Raw genomic sequence first — 21846 nt, 5'->3', positions numbered from 1 at the left:
ACGACGAGGGGTCCAATCCACTGTATAGTTAATATCACCCAGTGTGTTGAGACGAGACGACGAGGGGCCCAATCCACTGTATAGTTAATATCACCCAGTGTGTTGAGATGACGAGGGGCCCAATCCACTGTATAGTTAATAACACCCAGTGTGTTGAGACGAGACGACGAGGGGCCCAATCCACTGTATAGTTAATAACACCCAGTGTGTTGAGACGAGATGACGAGGGGCCCAATCCACTGTATAGTTAATATCACCCAGTGTGTTGAGATGACGAGGGGCCCAATCCACTGTATAGTTAATATCACCCAGTGTGTTGAGACGAGACGACGAGGGGCCCAATCCACTGTATAGTTACTAACGCCCAGTGTGTTGAGACGAGACGACGAGGGGCCCAATCCACTGTATAGTTACTAACGCCCAGTGTGTTGAGACGAGACGACGAGGGGCCCAATCCACTGTATAGTTAATAACACCCAGTGTGTTGAGACGAGACGACGAGGGGCCCAATCCACTGTATAGTTAATATCACCCAGTGTGTTGAGACGAGACGACGAGGGGCCCAATCCACTGTATAGTTAATATCACCCAGTGTGTTGAGACGAGACGACGAGGGGCCCAATCCACTGTATAGTTAATATCACCCAGTGTGTTGAGACGAGACGACGAGGGGCCCAATCCACTGTATAGTTAATATCACCCAGTGTGTTGAGACGAGATGACGAGGGGCCCAATCCACTGTATAGTTAATATCACCCAGTGTGTTGAGACGACGAGGGGCCCAATCCACTGTATAGTTAATATCACCCAGTGTGTTGAGACGACGAGGGGCCCAATCCACTGTATAGTTAATAACACCCAGTGTGTTGAGACGAGACGACGAGGGGCCCAATCCACTGTATAGTTAATATCACCCAGTGTGTTGAGACGAGACGACGAGGGGCCCAATCCACTGTATAGTTAATAACACCCAGTCTGTTGAGACGAGACGACGAGGGGCCCAATCCACTGTATAGTTACTAACACCCAGTGTGTTGAGACGAGACGACGAGGGGCCCAATCCACTGTATAGTTAATATCGCCCAGTGTGTTGAGACGAGATGACGAGGGGCCCAATCCACTGTATAGTTAATATCACCCAGTGTGTTGAGACGAGATGACGAGGGGCCCAATCCACTGTATAGTTAATAACACCTAGTGTGTTGAGACAACGAGGGGCCCAATCCACTGTATAGTTAATATCACCCAGTGTGTTGAGACGAGATGACGAGGGGCCCAATCCACTGTATAGTTAATATCACCCAGTGTGTTGAGACGAGACTACGAGGGGCCCAATCCACTGTATAGTTAATAACACCCAGTGTGTTGAGACGACGAGGGGCCCAATCCACTGTATAGTTAATAACACCTAGTGTGTTGAGACAACGAGGGGCCCAATCCACTGTATAGTTAATAACACCTAGTGTGTTGAGACAACGAGGGGCCCAATCCACTGTATAGTTAATATCACCCAGTGTGTTGAGAAGAGACGACGAGGGGCCCAATCCACTGTATAGTTAATATCACCCAGTGTGTTGAGACGAGACGACGAGGGGCCCAATCCACTGTATAGTTAATATCACCCAGTGTGTTGAGACGGGACGACGAGGGGCCCAATCCACTGTATAGTTAATATCACCCAGTGTGTTGAGACGACGAGGGGCCCAATCCACTGTATAGTTAATAACACCCAGTGTGTTGAGACGAGACGACGAGGGGCCCAATCCACTGTATAGTTAATAACACCCAGTGTGTTGAGACGAGACGACGAGGGGCCCAATCCACTGTATAGTTAATATCACCCAGTCTGTTGAGACGAGACGACGAGGGGCCCAATCCACTGTATAGTTACTAACACCCAGTCTGTTGAGACGAGACGACGAGGGGCCCAATCCACTGTATAGTTAATAACATCCAGTGTGTTGAGACGACGAGGGGCCCAATCCACTGTATAGTTAATATCACCCAGTGTGTTGAGACGAGACGACGAGGGGCCCAATCCACTGTATAGTTAATATCACCCAGTGTGTTGAGACGAGACGACGAGGGGCCCAATCCACTGTATAGTTAATATCACCCAGTGTGTTGAGACGAGACGACGAGGGGCCCAATCCACTGTATAGTTAATATCACCCAGTGTGTTGAGACGAGATGACGAGGGGCCCAATCCACTGTATAGTTAATATCACCCAGTGTGTTGAGACGACGAGGGGCCCAATCCACTGTATAGTTAATAACACCCAGTGTGTTGAGACGAGACGACGAGGGGCCCAATCCACTGTATAGTTAATATCACCCAGTGTGTTGAGACGAGACGACGAGGGGCCCAATCCACTGTATAGTTAATAACACCCAGTCTGTTGAGACGAGACGACGAGGGGCCCAATCCACTGTATAGTTACTAACACCCAGTGTGTTGAGACGAGACGACGAGGGGCCCAATCCACTGTATAGTTAATATCGCCCAGTGTGTTGAGACGAGATGACGAGGGGCCCAATCCACTGTATAGTTAATATCACCCAGTGTGTTGAGACGAGATGACGAGGGGCCCAATCCACTGTATAGTTAATAACACCTAGTGTGTTGAGACAACGAGGGGCCCAATCCACTGTATAGTTAATATCACCCAGTGTGTTGAGACGAGATGACGAGGGGCCCAATCCACTGTATAGTTAATATCACCCAGTGTGTTGAGACGAGACGACGAGGGGCCCAATCCACTGTATAGTTAATAACACCCAGTGTGTTGAGACGAGACGACGAGGGGCCCAATCCACTGTATAGTTAATATCACCCAGTGTGTTGAGACAACGAGGGGCCCAATCCACTGTATAGTTAATATCACCCAGTGTGTTGAGACGAGACGACGAGGGGCCCAATCCACTGTATAGTTAATAACACCCAGTCTGTTGAGACGAGACGACGAGGGGCCCAATCCACTGTATAGTTACTAACACCCAGTGTGTTGAGACGAGACGACGAGGGGCCCAATCCACTGTATAGTTAATATCACCCAGTGTGTTGAGACGAGACGACGAGGGGCCCAATCCACTGAACAGTTACTAACACCCAGTGTGTTGAGACGAGACGACGAGGGGCCCAATCCACTGTATAGTTAATAACACCCAGTGTGTTGAGACGAGACGACGAGGGGCCCAATCCACTGTATAGTTAATATCACCCAGTGTGTTGAGACGACGAGGGGCCCAATCCACTGTATAGTTAATATCACCCAGTGTGTTGAGACGAGATGACGAGGGGCCCAATCCACTGTATAGATAATATCACCCAGCGTGTTGAGACGATGAGGGGCCCAATCCACTGTATAGTTAATATCACCCAGTGTGTTGAGACGAGACGACGAGGGGTCCAATCCACTGTATAGTTAATGACACCCAGTGTGTTGAGACGAGACGACGAGGGGTCCAATCCACTGTATAGTTAATATCACCCAGTGTGTTGAGACGAGACGACGAGGGGCCCAATCCACTGTATAGTTAATAACACCCAGTGTGTTGAGACGAGATGACGAGGGGCCCAATCCACTGTATAGATAATAACACCCAGTGTGTTGAGACGACGAGGGGCCCAATCCACTGTATAGTTAATAACACCCAGTGTGTTGAGACGAGATGACGAGGGGCCCAATCCACTGTATAGTTAATAACACCCAGTGTGTTGAGACGAGATGACGAGGGGCCCAATCCACTGTATAGTTAATATCACCCAGTGTGTTGAGACGAGACGACGAGGGGCCCAATCCACTGTATAGTTAATAACACCCAGTGTGTTGAGACGAGACGACGAGGGGCCCAATCCACTGTATAGTTAATATCACCCAGTGTGTTGAGACGAGATGACGAGGGGCCCAATCCACTGTATAGTTAATAACACCCAGTGTGTTGAGACGACGAGGGGCCCAATCCACTGTATAGATAATAACACCCAGTGTGTTGAGACGAGACGACGAGGGGCCCAATCCACTGTATAGTTAATAACACCCAGTGTGTTGAGACGACGAGGGGCCCAATCCACTGTATAGTTAATAACACCCAGTGTGTTGAGACGAGACGACGAGGGGCCCAATCCACTGTATAGTTAATATCACCCAGTGTGTTGAGACGAGATGACGAGGGGCCCAATCCACTGTATAGTTAATATCACCCAGTGTGTTGAGACGAGACGACGAGGGGCCCAATCCACTGTATAGTTAATATCACCTAGTGTGTTGAGACAACGAGGGGCCCAATCCACTGTATAGTTAATAACACCTAGTGTGTTGAGACAACGAGGGGCCCAATCCACTGTATAGTTAATATCACCCAGTGTGTTGAGACGACGAGGGGCCCAATCCACTGTATAGATAATAACACCCAGTGTGTTATAAATCAAATCAAATTGTATTTGTCACATGCGTCATAAACAACAGGTGTAGACTAACAGTGAAATGCTTACCTTCCCAACAATGCAGAGAGAAAGTAAGAGACAATAATAGAAAGATAATTAAAATCAGTAAAAAAATACAGAATGAGTAACTTCATGTTTAATGTAGAGATTCAAAACGATCGTGGGTTTTGGGCAATGCGCCATTTAAAGGTTATTTACGTCGACATAACGCAGCTTTCACCGTGAATGTGGTCGTCGCTTAAATGCCTTTTAAGACGTGCATTGCGATTGGATTACGTCTGTACTCATCGGACGGTTCTATAATCGAACGAGTCCCTGCACACCAATACCTTGGTGTTTAGATTTGACAATGATTTATCGTTTAAATAAAAACATAACAATGAGCTTGTTTAGAAATTAAGATTTAATGTTTGTTTTTTTGTTTTTTACAGGAACAAATATAGGTCTCTCTGTAGTCAGCAGGAAGCATGTTGTGAAACCTTTCCACCTGTTGTTGTTATGGTGATACTATTTATCAAAGTGCAGCTGCCTCTCCTCTTAAACCCCCTGGACGACATGTCATTTCATCACAGGATACAGTTTTATTACTCGTCACTGTATTCTTTACCGAAAGGTTGGCAGGTCCTCTTTACAGTCACGTAGATCACATCCTTACCCTCTATTTGTTTACAAAACCTTGCTCCAACATACCTAACTTCACTGTTCAGATTTAAAATGAAAAGTTATCAAACCCGTTCAGAGGGTTGGTTAACTATAGAGACCCCATTGGGTGCCTACAGAGTTAACTCTAGAGACCCCATTGGGTAGCTACAGAGTTAACTCTAGAGACCCCATTGGGTGCCTACAGAGTTAACTCTAGAGACCCCATTGGGTGCCTACAGAGTTAACTCTAGAGACCCCATTGGGTGGCTACAGAGTTAACTCTAGAGACCCCATTGGGTGCCTACAGAGTTAACTCTAGAGACCCCATTGGTTAGCTACAGAGTTAACTCTAGAGACCCCATTGGGTGCCTACAGAGTTAACTCTAGAGACCCCATTGGGTGCCTACAGAGTTAACTCTAGAGACCCCATTGGGTGCCTACAGAGTTAACTCTAGAGACCCCATTGGGTGCCTACAGAGTTAACTCTAGAGACCCCATTGTGTGCCTACAGAGTTAGATACGTCAGCCTTTAGTTGTCTGGCTCCAAGTGTTTGGAATAATCTCCAACATAAATGAAGAATAGATGCGTTAGTGTCCCTTGGGCAGTTCAGGTAGCGGACAAAAGGATTTCTATAATGAACCATGTGTTTGTTTTAGTTTTGTGTATATTGTGTTTTATTAGTTTTATATTGTATTTTGATACATATTTTTATTGTATATATAGGGCTCCCTCGTAAAAGAGATACTGGTCTCAACGGTGACTCCCTAGGGCTCCCTCGTAAAAGAGATACTGGTCTCAACGGTGACTCCCTGGGGCTCCCTCGTAAAAGAGATACTGGTCTCAACGGTGACTCCCTGGGGCTCCCTCGTAAAAGAGATACTGGTCTCAACGGTGACTCCCTGGGGCTCCCTCGTAAAAGAGATACTGGTCTCAATGGTGACTCCCTGGGGCTCCCTCGTAAAAGAGATACTGGTCTCAACGGTGACTCACTGGGGCTCCCTCGTAAAAGAGATACTGGTCTCAACGGTGACTCCCTGGGGCTCCCTCGTAAAAGAGATACTGGTCTCAACGGTGACTCCCTGGGGCTCCCTCGTAAAAGAGATACTGGTCTCAACGGTGACTCCTTGGGGCTCCCTCATAAAAGAGATACTGGTCTCAACGGTGACTCACTGGGGCTCCCTCGTAAAAGAGATACTGGTCTCAACGGTGACTCCCTGGGGCTCCCTCGTAAAAGAGATACTGGTCTCAACGGTGACTCCCTGGGGCTCCCTCGTAAAAGAGATACTGGTCTCAACGGTGACTCACTGGGGCTCCCTCGTAAAAGAGATACTGGTCTCAACGGTGACTCCTTGGGGCTCCCTCATAAAAGAGATACTGGTCTCAACGGTGACTCACTGGGGCTCCCTCGTAAAAGAGATACTGGTCTCAACGGTGACTCCCTGGGGCTCCCTCGTAAAAGAGATACTGGTCTCAACGGTGACTCCCTGGGGCTCCCTCGTAAAAGAGATACTGGTCTCAACGGTGACTCCCTGGGGCTCCCTCGTAAAAGAGATACTGGTCTCAACGGTGACTCCCTGATTAAATAAAGGTAAATAATTAAAACCTAGCCTTAGTTTAGTTTTTATTTCTAAGCTGGGTGATCTAGCACAATGACAGCAGTAGGGAGGGAGCCCCAGGGAGGGAGGGAGCCCCAGGGAGCCCCAGGGAGCAGCAGCTTGTATGTACATGCACTAAAATGTATTTTCCAAAAGCATGCAAATAGGATTTGAATTCCAAATGGTCCCCTATTCTCTACATAGTGCACTACCTTTGACCATAGCCGACTCTAAAAAAGAAAATGCTGTGTTAAAAATAACTAAATTTGGGTTCTTTGGTAACCCAGTACTGGGTAAATATTGGACAGAACACACGCCGGGTTATTTTGACCCAGCCATATGGGTGGCATGAATAAACACAACATCTTGGGGTTTTGGGATTACCCAAAATTTGGGTTAATTTAATCATCAGTTGGGTATGCTGGGACGACCTAGCTGCAGGGTCTTTTTGAATGTTATCCTTCGGTTATTTTCAGGAAGCGTGGCTTATTAGGGGCTTGGCTTTCAGTTAGATCTTATTGGCCGCCCGTGATAGTAAATGTCAGTCCGGTGTATCGTGTTAAAGAGATTCTCCAGTACATTTGTCCAGTAGTTCTGAAAGTAGCGCTCACGAGCCAAAAGTGGTCCCCGAAAATTGCGTACTACCTCACATATGTGCACAATGACACTGCCCTCTCTCTTCCTTTGCTGTGTGTGCATTCTTGCTAGCTAGGCTCTGAAGATCATTAGCTAGAACTCAAATTGCTAGGGGTCTGGCCCGCGTGGGGGGAACATTTTGGGAAAATGGCGCAGCAGAGCTTCCCCCCAAAAAACAGTCACTTTCAAACTAGGGATTTGGTGGCTAATTGAGGTAAGACAGTAAGTCAGCTCCTGGAATATGCATGTATGAACCACACATTGACACATCCAGCACGGAGCATGTCTTTAAGTTTACATACTGCAAATTAAATTGTTCCTTTTATTTTGTATTTTACACATTCTACTAGAAAATAAAGATTATTTATGACATATTATAATAAGGTGGTATCTATTCTAGCAATTGGATTTGCATAGGCTTTTAGGGAACTTGTACATTTCTGTAAACCTCATTGAAGCTCATGTTCAACTTTTACATGTGATAACAACAGAACAGATGAACAGTAATGACATTTACTCTCACGGGTGGCTGAAAATAACTATCCGAATGCCAGGCCGTACTAAACTACGCCTCCAGTCTTCGGATCTGACCCGCTGGGTCATATCTCAATAACCCAGCACCAATAACCCAACATCAATAACCCAGCACCAATAACCCAACATCAATAACCCAACATTGCTCTTTAAAAAAATAATAAAATCAACCAAACAAGTAGGAGGCCATTCAACAACTGCCTCCCCACATATGCAGAACAGTTATTCAGTTGCTATTTTCCCTGTCTCCTTCTACACGTTTACAGAGTTGAACGTTCCCTTCAACATATAGACATAAAAACGTACGTTTAGCATCGTAAATGACATCATGAAACGGTAGTGTTGGTTTCCTTTGTTTCCTTTCTACCAGTACAACTGACTGGTCTGACTTCAAGCTTCGAAAGGAACACGCAGTAACATCAAGTATGGTCAACTTAATAAGAAAATAGTTTTACCCGAGTATTTACACAAACACAGAATATAACAAATTATATGTAATTGCAAAATAAACAAAAACGTAAACAGACGGAACATTTTGTAAAAACCTTCATGTTCGGTACAAGTATTATAATAACGGTTTTAACGTTTTCTTTCAATAACTCAAAACGGTTTCCATTATAAGACTAAAATATATATATATATATATATGTATTGTATACATATTACACATATATCAGCTGGAACTACAAGTAAATCAAGTACAGGCACCTCTGATGACAATGTTTTTGATGATGTCATGGTTGTTGTTGTTACAGTACATTCCAGGTCATTTTCATTCTAGAGTTCTAAGTTCCAGTTATTTTTCTTCCTGGTTGGTCAGCTGGTGCTACAGGGTCTCAGCCCCCCATTTACAACTCCTTCCTACGAAAGAGGGGGGGGGTCTGAGGTACCCAGTCTGGACAGGCTCAGGGAGGAGGAGAGGAGGAGGAGAGGGAGGAGATTAGGAGAGGGGGAGGTGACGGGGGAGAGGAGTAGGGCGGAGCAGATGGGAGGAGGAGAGGAGGAGGGGAGGGTAGAGATTAGGAGAGGAGAAGGTGAGGGAGGAGAGGAGTAGGGAGGAGCAGATGGAAGGAGGAGAGGAGGAGGGGAGGGAGGAGGAGAGGAGGAAGAGAGTTGAGCAAGTTAAGGGAGTAAAGGAGGACAGGGTAATGGGCAACGATTCTATCATGCAGAAGAGGATGGTTCCAGTCCTGTTCCTGTTCCTGGTCCAGTCTCGTCCAGCTCCAGCATACAGGTGGCTTCAGTCTTACTGGTCCCAGTCAACATGGGGAAGGTGAACCTCCGCACTGTGACATCGTGCCAGCCTCGGGGGGAGGAGGAGGGAGAACGGACTGCCCAGCGGGAGGGGGGGCGGCGGTTGGCTGGCCTCGCCGGACGCAGGAAACACGACTCCAGGGGTGGAGCCACCGGGGAACGAGGGAGGTCCTTCAGGAGAGGAGGAAGTAGATGTTAGCAAGAGAGGGGGAGACAAAATAGGCTTCCTATATTTCTATATTCAAAGTTTTTTAAAATTATGATTATTTTAATAATTAAAAAAAGAGGAAAAGAAGTATGAACAAAAGTAAGTTTGACTAAAACAGGAAAACAAACAATGACCACAGTATAGGTCTACCAGGAGGTGAAACACCATGTAGAGGAACTACAGTGTGATGAAACACCATGTGGAGGAACTACAGTGTGATGAAACAGGTGGAGGAAATACAGTGTGATGAAACAGGTGGAGGAACTACAGTGTGATGAAACAGGTGGAGGAACTACAGTGTGATGAAACAGGTGGAGGAACTACAGTGTGATGAAACAGGTGGAGGAACTACAGTGTGATGAAACAGGTCGAGGAACTACAGTTTGATGAAACAGGTGGAGGAACTACAGTGTGATGAAACAGGTAGAGGAACTACAGTGTGATGAAACAGGTGGAGGAACTACAGTGTGATGAAACAGGTGGAGGAACTACAGTGTGATGAAACAGGTAGAGGAACTACAGTGTGATGAAACAGGTAGAGGAACTACAGTGTGATGAAACAGGTGGAGGAACTACAGTGTGATGAAACAGGTAGAGGAACTACAGTGTGATGAAACAGGTAGAGGAACTACAGTGTGATGAAACAGGTAGAGGAACTACAGTGTGATGAAACAGGTAGAGGAACTACAGTGTGATGAAACAGGTGGAGGAACTACAGTGTGATGAAACAGGTAGAGGAACTACAGTGTGATGAAACAGGTGGAGGAACTACAGTGTGATGAAACAGGTGGAGGAACTACAGTGTGATGAAACAGGTGGAGGAACTACAGTGTGATGAAACAGGTGGAGGAACTACAGTGTGATGAAACAGGTGGAGGAACTACAGTGTGAGGAAACAGGTGGAGGAACTACAGTGTGATGAAACAGGTGAAGGAACTGCAGTGTGATGAAACAGGTAGCGGTGAACGATGATCAGGGCTGGACACAGAAAACCAGGATGGAGGGAGTGTGGGAAAAGTGTAGTTTAAATAATAATATCATATCATAATATATTAATAATATATATATGCCTTCACAGATGATAGGATGGAAAGGAAGTATAGAACTGTATCATAAAGAACAGGAATATGTTGCTATGTATCTACATTTATTAGCATGTTGTCACAGGTATGTAATTCCCAGGTAATGATATTACATAACATCAAAATGACCCAGCATGCACCATGTAAGTGTACAAGAGGTTTGACCAGATTGCACAGTGAAAACAGCATGTTGACCACACAATGTTGCTTTCAAGTTTTCACTCAGTTTTCGACTCAGACCGCTAAGCATGCGACCGTGTTAATGACCCAACTGGAAGATTCAGTTCGTTTGAAAACACAAGCAGACGTCACACAAGTTCCCACGACCGTGAGAAAACACGATCACACGCACGCACATTGTTTATAAAGAGCTGTCTTCGTCAACGAGCTTAGACAGGTTGTTAGTGTGAGAGAAGGAGGGATGGTGAGAGAACTGTGGAGGAAGAGAGGATGAGAGGGAGAGAGGAAGAGAGAGGGAGAGGAGGAGAGGAAGAGAGCGAGAGAGGGAAGAGAGGAAGAGAGAGAGAAGAGAGGAAGAGAGAGAGACAGGAGGAGAGGAACAGAGAGAGACAGGAGGAGAGGAAGAGAGGGTGAGAGGGAAGAGGGGAAGAGAGGGAGAGAGGAAGAGAGAGAGAGGGAGAGAGGAAGAGAGAGATAGGGTGAGAGGGAAGAGGGGAAGAGGGGGAGAGAGAGAGGGTGAGAGGGAAGAGGGGAAGAGATAAAAAGATAAAGAGGGAGAGAGGGATAGAGGAAGAGAGAGAGACAGGAGGAGAGGAACAGAGGGATAGAGGAAGAGAGAAGGAGAGGGATAGAGGAAGAGAGGAGAGACAGGAGGAGAGGAAGAGAGGGTGAGAGGGAAGAGGGGAAGAGAGAGGGAGAGAGGAAGAGAGAGAGAGGGTGAGAGGGAAGAGGGGAAGAGATAAAGAGAGAGAGGGAGAGAGGAAGAGGAAGAGAGGAGAGTAAGGAACAGTAGGAAGCAGTCTCAGACAGAGCAGAAGCCGTGTTAGAAACCGGGTTACTGGATGTTAGATAGTCTAGTAAAAGAAAGAAATTGACACACTCCCTAAAATGTTTTTGTAGACGTCCTGACAAACGTAGAGTAACCAAAATAAATAAATCAGGAAACCCTGAAGAAGACAGAGCGCCGAAACACTATTAAATATATCATTACCCATTCAATGTTTGGGAGCGTGACTTTCTTTCTTTCTTTCAATGTTAGACTTTTTATATAATATAATATACTATATATTTGATAGTCTACCATCAACCGTTGTTGTTGTGGTTGTGGTTGTGTATGGATCCAAGAGTCATCGCTCTCTGTACCACCTCAGGGGTTTGATGCCGGTTTTCACAGCTACAAGATGGCTTTGTTTTGTTTTCAAGGTTATTTGAAATCAGCTCATCTACATTTTATATACAGTATAAATAGAAAAGTATAATATATAATATATATAACATCACCAAAACCCTTTCAGTACTGGTTCTTCTACTGCAGCACACACTCTGAGAGACGTACAGTATACAGCCAGATATGGACAGGAAACGGATGACTCTTTGGGTCACTGGAGTTGATTTGTGAATATGAATTGTTACATATTAAATACCCATATTAGACCATGCAGACATTTACACAGACAGATGTTATGATGATTATATTAACACAGCTACGACACCACTGGCTCCACCGACAACGTTGACCTGTGAGGCATGCTGTGATTGGCTGATGGGGACCCCCGTCCGTGAGGTTATAGGTCAGAGAACCAGGAAGTAAACAAGAACTTACATCACTCAGGGACAAGCAGGGTTAGAGTCCCCAGGGAGCGGTTAATAAGACAGAGTGGTTCTAGAATCAGCAGAGGGTATAGATAGAACGGAGGAGAGAACGAGAGGGAGGGAGGGAGAGAGAGAGAGAGAGAGAGAGAGAGAGAGAGAGAGAGAGGAGGGAGGAGGAGGGAGGGAGGGAGGGAGGGAGGGAGGGAGGGAGGGAGGGACGGAGATAGGGAGAAAGGGAGGGAGGGAGGGAGGGAGTAAGAGAGAGAATGAGAGAGAGAGAGATAGAGAGAGAGAGAGAGAGAGAGAGAGAGAGAGAGAGAGAGAGAGAGAGAGAGAGAGAGAGAGAGAGAGAGAGGGAGGGAGGGAGGGAGGGAGGGAGGGAGGGAGGGAGAGAGGGAGGGAGAGCGGATGGAGGGAGAGAGGGAGAGAGAGAGAGAGAGAGAGAGAGAGAGAGAGAGAGAGAGAGAGAGAGAGAGAGAGAGAGAGAGACAGAGACAGAGAGAGAGACAGAGACAGAGACAGAGACAGAGACAGAGACAGAGAGACAGAGACAGAGACAGAGACAGAGACAGAGACAGAGAGAGAGAGAGAGAGAGAGAGAGAGAGAGAGAGAGAGAGAGAGGGAGGGAGAGAGAGAGAGAGAGAGAGAGAGAGAGAGAGAGAGAGAGAGAGAGGGAAACAGGGACACAGGATAAAGCTGGTGGATCAACGGTAGAGGATCAATGTAGACGATAAGAAGGTCAGTGACCTCACAGCAGCAAACAGACACGCTGGAATAAGTCTACTTTCTATATTCCTAATACAGACTGCAGTAAATCGGTACTGTAGTCCCTTCACTGTAAATACAGACTGCAGTAAATCAGTAGTGTAGTCCCTTCACTGTAAATACAGACTGCAGTAAATCAGTACTGTAGTCCCTTCACTGTAAATACAGACTGCAGTAAACCAGTACTGTAGTCCCTTCACTGTAAATACAGACTGCAGTAAATCAGTACTGTAGTCCCTTCACTGTAAATACAGACTGCAGTAAACCAGTACTGTAGTCCCTTCACTGTAAATACAGACTGCAGTAAACCAGTACTGTAGTCCCTTCACTGTAAATACAGACTGCAGTAAACCAGTACTGTAGTCCCTTCACTGTAAATACAGGCTGCAGTAAATCAGTACTGTAGTCCCTTCACTGTAAATACAGGCTGCAGTAAACCAGTACTGTAGTCCCTTCACTGTAAATATAGGCTGCAGTAAACCAGTACTGTAGTCCCTTCACTGTAAATACAGGCTGCAGTAAATCAGTACTGTAGTCCCTTCACTGTAAATACAGGCTGCAGTAAATCAGTACTGTAGTCCCTTCACTGTAAATACAGGCTGCAGTAAATCAGTACTGTAGTCCCTTCACTGTAAATACAGACTGCAGTAAACCAGTACTGTAGTCCCTTCACTGTAAATACAGGCTGCAGTAAACCAGTACTGTAGTCCCTTCACTGTAAATACAGACTGCAGTAAATCAGTACTGTAGTCCATTCACTGTAAATACAGACTGCAGTAAACCAGTACTGTAGTCCCTTCACTGTAAATACAGACTGCAGTAAACCAGTACTGTAGTCCCTTCACTGTAAATACAGACTGCAGTAAATCAGTACTGTAGTCCATTCACTGTAAATACAGACTGCAGTAAACCAGTACTGTAGTCCCTTCACTGTAAATACAGACTGCAGTAAACCAGTACTGTAGTCTCTTCACTGTAAATACAGACTGCAGTAAACCAGTACTGTAGTCTCTTCACTGTAAATACAGACTGCAGTAAACCAGTACTGTAGTCCCTTCACTGTAAAATCTGGGGGAATAAAAAGGGTCCTCACCACCCATTCAGATTATTTATTTATCATGAATATTTTCCATATTTCTGAATTGACCTACTTTCATCTTGCCTGCGTCACAACCCATGTTCAGTTGTTAAGAGATAACATGGCTGTTGTCATACACAATAAACGCTATGACTACACTATAACATACTGTATACTGTACCACAACCCTGGTAATATCCAGTCTAACAACCACACTACCACAACCCTGGTAATATCCAGTCTAACAACCACACTACCACAACCCTGGTAATATCCAGTCTAACAACCACACTACCACAACCCTGGTAATATCCAGTCTAACAACCACACTACCACAACCCTGGTAATATCCAGTCTAACAACCACACTACCACAACCCTGGTAATATCCAGTCTAACAACCACACTACCACAACCCTGGTAATATCCAGTCTAACAACCACACTACCACAACCCTGGTAATATCCAGTCTAACAACCTAGTCCTGTAATATCCAGTCTAACATCCTAGTCCTGTAATATCCAGTCTAACAACCTAGTCCTGTAATATCCAGTCTAACAACCTAGTCCTGTAATATCCAGTCTAACAACCTAGTCCTGTAATATCCAGTCTAACATCCTAGTCCTGTAATATCCAGTCTAACAACCTAGTCCTGTAATATCCAGTCTGACAACCTAGTCCTGTAATATCCAGTCTAACAACCTAGTCCTGTAATATCCAGTCTAACAACCTAGTCCTGTAATATCCAGTCTAACAACCTAGTCCTGTAATATCCAGTCTAACATCCTAGTCCTGTAATATCCAGTCTAACAACCTAGTCCTGTAATATCCAGTCTAACAACCTAGTCCTGTAATATCCAGTCTAACAACCTAGTCCTGTAATATCCAGTCTAACAACCTAGTCCTGTAATATCCAGTCTAACAACCTAGTCCTGTAATATCCAGTCTAACAACCTAGTCCTGTAATATCCAGTCTAACAACCTAGTCCTGTAATATCCAGTCTAACAACCTAGTCCTGTAATATCCAGTCTAACAACCTAGTCCTGTAATATCCAGTCTAACAACCTAGTCCTGTAATATCCAGTCTAACAACCTAGTCCTGTAATATCCAGTCTAACAACGTAGTCCTGTAATATCCAGTCTAACAACCTAGTCCTGTATATACTACCCAGTCTTAACAAACCTAGTCCTGTAATATCCAGTCTAACAACCTAGTCCTGTAATATCCAGTCTAACAACCTAGTCCTGTAATATCCAGTCTAACAACCTAGTCCTGTAATATCCAGTCTAACAACGTAGTCCTGTAATATCCAGTCTAACAACCTAGTCCTGTAATATCCAGTCTAACAACCTAGTCCTGTAATATCCAGTCTAACAACCTAGTCCTGTAATATCCAGTCTAACAACCTAGTCCTGTAATATCCAGTCTAACAACCTAGTCCTGTAATATCCAGTCTAACAACCTAGTCCTGTAATATCCAGTCTAACAACCTAGTCCTGTAATATCCAGTCTAACAACCTAGTCCTGTAATATCCAGTCTAACAACCTAGTCCTGTAATATCCAGTCTAACAACCTAGTCCTGTAATATCCAGTCTAACAACGTAGTCCTGTAATATCCAGTCTAACAACCTAGTCCTGTAATATCCAGTCTAACAACCTAGTCCTGTAATATCCAGTCTAACAATAATGATGAAGCGAAAACAGGTTTTTAGACATTTTAGCAAATGTATTACAAATAAAAAAAACTGAAATACCTCATTTACATAGGTATTCAGACACTTTGCTATGAGACTCAACATTGAGCTCAGGTGCATCCTGTTCCCATTGATCATCCTTGAGATGTTTCTACAACTTAATTGGAGTCCACCTGTGGTGAATTCAATTGATTGGACATGATTTGGAACGGCACACACCTGTCTATATAAGGTCCTACAGTTGACAGTGCATGTCAGAGCAAAAACCAAGCCATGAGGTCGAAGGAATTGTCTGTAGCGCTCCGAGACAGTATTGGGTCGAGGCTCAGAATGGGGGAAGGATACCGAAAAATGTCTGCAGCATTGAAAGTTCCCAATAACACAGTGGCATTCTTAAATGGAAGAAGTTTGGAACCACCAAGACTCTTCCTAGAGCTGGCCGCCCGGCAAACTGAGCAATCGGGGAAGAAGGGCCTTGGTCAGGGAGGTGACCAAGAACCTGATTGTCACTCTGACAGAGCTCCAGAGTTCCTCTGTGGAGATGGGAGAACGTTCCAGAAGGACAACCATCTCTGCAGCACTCCACCAATCAGGCCTTTATGGTAGAGTGGCCAGACGGAAGCCACCCCTCAGTAAAAGGCACATGACAGCCCGCTTGGAGTTTGCCAAAAGGCACCTAAAGGACTCTCAGACCATGAGAAACAAGATTCTCTGGTCTGAAGAAACTAAGATTGAACTCTTTGGCCTGAATGCCAAGCGTCACATCTGGTTGAAACCTGGCACCATCCCTACGGTGAAGCATGGTGGTGGCAGAATCATGCTGTGGGGCTGTTTTTCAGCGGCAGGGATTGGGAGACTAGTCAGGATTGAAGGAAAGATGAACAGAGCAAAGTCCAGAGAGATCCTTGATGAAAACTTGCTCCTGAGCACTCAGGACCTCAGAATGGGGCGAAGGACCCTAAGCACACAGTCAAGACAACGCAGGAGTGGCCTCGGGACAAGTCTCTGAATGTCCTTGATTGGCCCAACCAGAGCCCGGACTTGAATCTCTGGAGAGACCTGAAAATAGCTGTGCAGCGAGGCTCCCCATCCAACCTGACAAAGCTTGAGAAGATCTGCAGAGAAGAAAATGTGAAAAACTCCCCAAATACAGGTGAAGACAAGAGGACATTATGTGGTATTGTGTATAGATTGATGAGGGGGAAATTGTTTTTTAATCCATTTTAGACTAGGGTCTGAATACTTTCCAAATGCACTGTAAGTGCCTTTGAACGGGGTATGGTAGTAGGTGCAACTCAATATTAGGAAGGTGTTCTTAATGTTTTGTCCACTCAGTGTACGTTCAGTCGGAAATAGAACGTAGTAATGTTTTCATTCACTACAGTATTATCATAATGCTATACAGCTTTTAACCTACTTTTTTGCTCAGATCCTTTCTATTGGTCTACTGATACTGGAATCAATTTCAACCAAAATGTTATATTCATGTTTTTCAACACATTGCTTGGGGCAAGATCCCCCTTAGTGAAGTTGACAACAACCGGATGTAGCCGGTCTCCAGGGATACGGCTAATTCCACCTAGCTTCCTTTTCCTCTAAAAAAACCCCTGCTACGTTAGGTTAGGAACAGACAGTCAGGGTTTGAAACCCCCAGTACTATCGGGTCAGCGCTACTCCCAATGGTCACGGCAATACAGTGTCCAACTGAATGGGTGGTGAGTGGAGACTGAGGCAGAGTGATAGGAGTCAAAAGGAGTCAGATAAGCCCTTTCCAGTATAGAGAAGAAACAAAGAAGCACAATAGTGTATACTGAACTAGGGGAAAATACAGTAGAATACAGTAAAATACAATAGAATGCAGTAAAATACTGTAGAATACAATATAATACAGTAATATACTGTAGAATATAATATAATACAGTAAAATACTGTAGAATACAATAGAATGCAGTAAAATACTGTAGAATACAATATAATACAGTAATATACTGTAGAATACAATAGAATACAGTAAAATACTGTAGAATACAATAGAATACAGTAAAATACTGTAGAATATAATATAATACAGTAAAATACTGTATAATACAATATAATACAGTAATATACTGTAGAATACAATAGAATACAGTAAAATACCGTATGTGGAAAAAAGTAATTAAATATGAAACATTACTATAGTGTCAGTCAATGCTTTTTGATCTGACAAGAAAACGCCTGCACGTAGTTATATGATTCTTTTATGATTATTTCCTAAATTGGGTTTGTTTTGGTTTCAATATTGGTCGTCTGGGTCTGTAGCCCAATGGGTGGGCTAATAAACTAACAACAAATATAAACAACCAATCCAGTTAGTAGAGTGTTAGTATTTAGACAAAAACACCAGCATTGAGGTATAAACATGTAAATAAGAACACATTTTAAAAGTTAATAAAAAAAAATCCTAGTTAGTGTTTATGTAGGTTTTAATTATTATGTATTTCTAGGACTCTAGGAAAGAACATGCCCAACAGGTGACCAACAGGTGACCAACAGGTGACCGACAGGTGACCTAAAAGCGAGCCTAATAAACACTAAGCAGTAAACGCAGTAGGTGTTATTATTTACCTCCAAACATCCCGACTGGTTCATGTCTCCCTCCGCCTGTCGCCCCTCTCTCGTGTAGCCTCCCTGTCCCTGGGCTGAGGACCCACCAGTCCCTCCAGACCCCAGCCTCTTCTCCTCCCTGAAGCTCTGCTCCAACAGCTTCTTGTTCAGCAGACGGGCTGCGTTCTCTGCCAGGGTGTATCCAGGCGGGGCAGACAGGTCCTGGCGTATACTGAGCACCTCTGGTGTCCTCTCACCCCCTGTTCTCCCCGGCCCTCCCTGGGCCTCTACTATCAGCTGCACCGGGCTGGGAGAACGCCCGCGGACATTCCTCAGAAACTCCTGGACAGCTCCAAGGTATCTTGGGTCTTTAGGGTCTGAGGGGGATAGACTGGGACCACCGGGTCCACCAGGAGGTGAGGGGTCAGGGGGAGCGGTGCGGGTACGGCTGGGGGACTTGGTGAATTTGCACTGCGGGGGTTCGTAGGCCACGGGGCTGTGGTCTATGATGTTGAAGAGACAAGACAGGCCGTCGTTGATGGTGGTGTGGACCGGAGAATCCCTGGTGGTGGTGGAGCGAGCCCAGGCCGACTCAGAGGCTCCCTTCTGGGGGGTGGTAGGGGTAGGGGCCCTGGGGCCGGCCGCGGAGCTTGAGGCCCCACCTGGGAGGTCAGCCTTCGATGATGTCGACAGCTTCCTCTGGAGCTTAGGAGAGCCATACTTAGGAGAACAACATGGACGCTCGAACTTGGACTGGACCACTGGGGAGTACTGTATCTTACGGATGTTTCTGGAGGGGGAGGAGATGGGTGTAGAGCTGCCTCCTTTAGGGGTGAGGCAGCGGTGGGGGGAGCTGGTGAGGGTGCGGAGGATGTCTGTTTGTAAGCCCACACTGATGGTCTGAGTGGTCTGGGTTCCGCGAGTGGTGTAACCATTTGTCTGACACGCCGTATCTCGGAGCTGTGGAGTAAATTAAACAGACAAGTGAAAAGTCTAAGTGATATGCGCAGGTGAGGAGAGGATCCCCAAAGCTTAAACAGTACACTATAGAAACCTGAAAGACAGTACACTATAGAAACCTGAAAGACAGTATACTATAGAAACCTGAAAGACAGTATACTATAGAAACCTGAAAGACAGTACACTATAGAAACATGAAAGACAGTATACTGTAGAAACATGAAAGACAGTATACTGTAGAAACCTGAAACACTATACTGTAGAAACCTGAAAGACAGTATACTGTAGAAACATGAAAGACAGTATACTGTAGAAACCTGAAACACTATACTGTAGAAACCTGAAAGACAGTATACTGTAGAAACCTGAAAGACAGTATACTATAGAAACCTGAAAGACAGTATACTATAGAAACCTGAAAGACAGTATACTATAGAAACCTGAAAGACAGTATACTGTAGAAACATGAAAGACAGTATACTGTAGAAACCTGAAACACTATACTGTAGAAACCTGAAAGACAGTATACTGTAGAAACCTGAAAGACAGTATACTGTAGAAACATGAAAGACAGTATACTATAGAAACCTGAAAGACAGTATACTATAGAAACCTGAAAGACAGTATACTATAGAAACCTGAAAGACAGTATACTGTAGAAACCTGAAACACTATACTGTAGAAACCTGAAAGACAGTATACTGTAGAAACCTGAAAGACAGTATACTATAGAAACCTGAAAGACAGTATACTATAGAAACCTGAAAGACAGTATACTATAGAAACCTGAAAGACAGTATACTATAGAAACCTGAAAGTCAGTATACTATAGAAACCTGAAAGACAGTATACTGTAGAAACCTGAAAGACAGTATACTATAGAAACCTGAAAGACAGTATACTATAGAAACCTGAAAGACAGTATACTATAGAAACCTGAAAGACAGTATACTATAGAAACCTGAAAGACAGTATACTATAGAAACCTGAAAGACAGTATACTGTAGAAACCTGAAAGACAGTATACTGTAGAAACTTCACAAAGATGAACAACTAGACAACAGACTAGATGGATGAACAGCAGACTAGATGGATGAACAGCAGACTAGATGGATGAACAGCTAGACAACAGACTAGATGGATGAACAACAGACTAGATGGATGAACAGCTAGACAACAGACTAGATGGATGAACAACAGACTAGATGGATGAACAACAGACTAGATGGATGAACAACAGACTAGATGGATGAACTACAGACTAGATGGATGAACAACAGACTAGATGGATGAACAACAGACTAGATGGATGAACAACAGACTAGATGGATGAACAGCAGACAACAGACTAGATGGATGAACAACAGACTAGATGGATGAACAACAGACTAGATGGATGAACAGCAGACTAGATGGATGAACAACAGACTAGATGGATGAACAACAGACTAGATGGATGAACAGCAGACTAGATGGATGAACCGCAGACTAGATGGATGAACAACAGACTAGATGGATGAACAGCAGACTACATGGATGAACAACAGACTAGATGGATGAACAACAGACTAGATGGATGAACAGCTAGACAACAGACTAGATGGATGAACAACAGACTAGATGGATGAACAGCAGACTAGATGGATGAACAGCAGACTAGATGGATGAACAACAGACTAGATGGATAAACAGCTAGACAACAGACTAGATGGATGAACAACAGACTAGATGGATGAACAGCAGACTAGATGGATGAACAGCAGACTAGATGGATGAACAACAGACTAGATGGATAAACAACAGACTAGATGGATGAACAGCTAGACAACAGACTAGATGGATGAACAACAGACTAGATGGATGAACAGCAGACTAGATGGATGAACAACAGACTAGATGGATGAACAGCTAGACAACAGACTAGATGGATGAACAGCAGACTAGATGGATGAACAGCAGACTAGATGGATAAACAACAGACTAGATGGATGAACAGCTAGACAACAGACTAGATGGATGAACAGCTAGACAACAGACTAGATGGATGAACAACAGACTAGATGGATGAACAACAGACTAGATGGATGAACAACAGACAACAGACTAGATGGATGAACAACAGACTAGATGGATGAACAACAGACTAGATGGATGAACAACAGACTAGATGGATGAACAGCAGACTAGATGGATGAACAACAGACTAGATGGATGAACAACAGACTAGATGGATGAACAACAGACTAGATGGATGAACAGCTAGACAACAGACTAGATGGATGAACAACAGACTAGATGGATGAACAGCAGACTAGATGGATGAACAACAGACTAGATGGATGAACAACAGACTAGATGGATGAACAGCAGACTAGATGGATGAACAGCAGACTAGATGGATGAACAACAGACTAGATGGATGAACAACAGACTAGATGGATGAACAACAGACTAGATGGATGAACAGCAGACTAGATGGATGAACAACAGACTAGATGGATGAACAGCAGACTAGATGGATGAACAACAGACTAGATGGATGAACAACAGACTAGATAGATGAACAACAGACTAGATGGATGAACAAC

General features: G+C 44.6%; 1 protein-coding gene across 2 annotated transcripts in view; it reads right to left on the bottom strand.

The window, feature by feature from the left end:
- Positions 1 to 6698: 6698 nt before the first annotated feature.
- Positions 6699 to 21846, bottom strand: part of LOC139560603 (microtubule cross-linking factor 1-like) — a 207668-nt gene continuing 192520 nt past the window's right edge. For both annotated transcript variants that reach the window (XM_071377531.1, XM_071377532.1), the window contains 2 exons: positions 18320 to 19258; positions 6699 to 9280 (listed from right to left, as the gene is read on the bottom strand). In XM_071377531.1, coding sequence (XP_071233632.1) covers positions 9020 to 9280; positions 18320 to 19258 — 1200 coding nt within the window. In that variant the 3' untranslated portion in view covers positions 6699 to 9019. The remainder of the gene's footprint in view (positions 9281 to 18319; positions 19259 to 21846) is intronic.

This window comes from Salvelinus alpinus, chromosome 30 (assembly GCF_045679555.1).
Source record: "Salvelinus alpinus chromosome 30, SLU_Salpinus.1, whole genome shotgun sequence".
Classification (NCBI taxonomy): Eukaryota; Metazoa; Chordata; class Actinopteri; order Salmoniformes; family Salmonidae; genus Salvelinus; species Salvelinus alpinus.
This window is presented reverse-complemented; position numbering and strand designations above follow the sequence as displayed.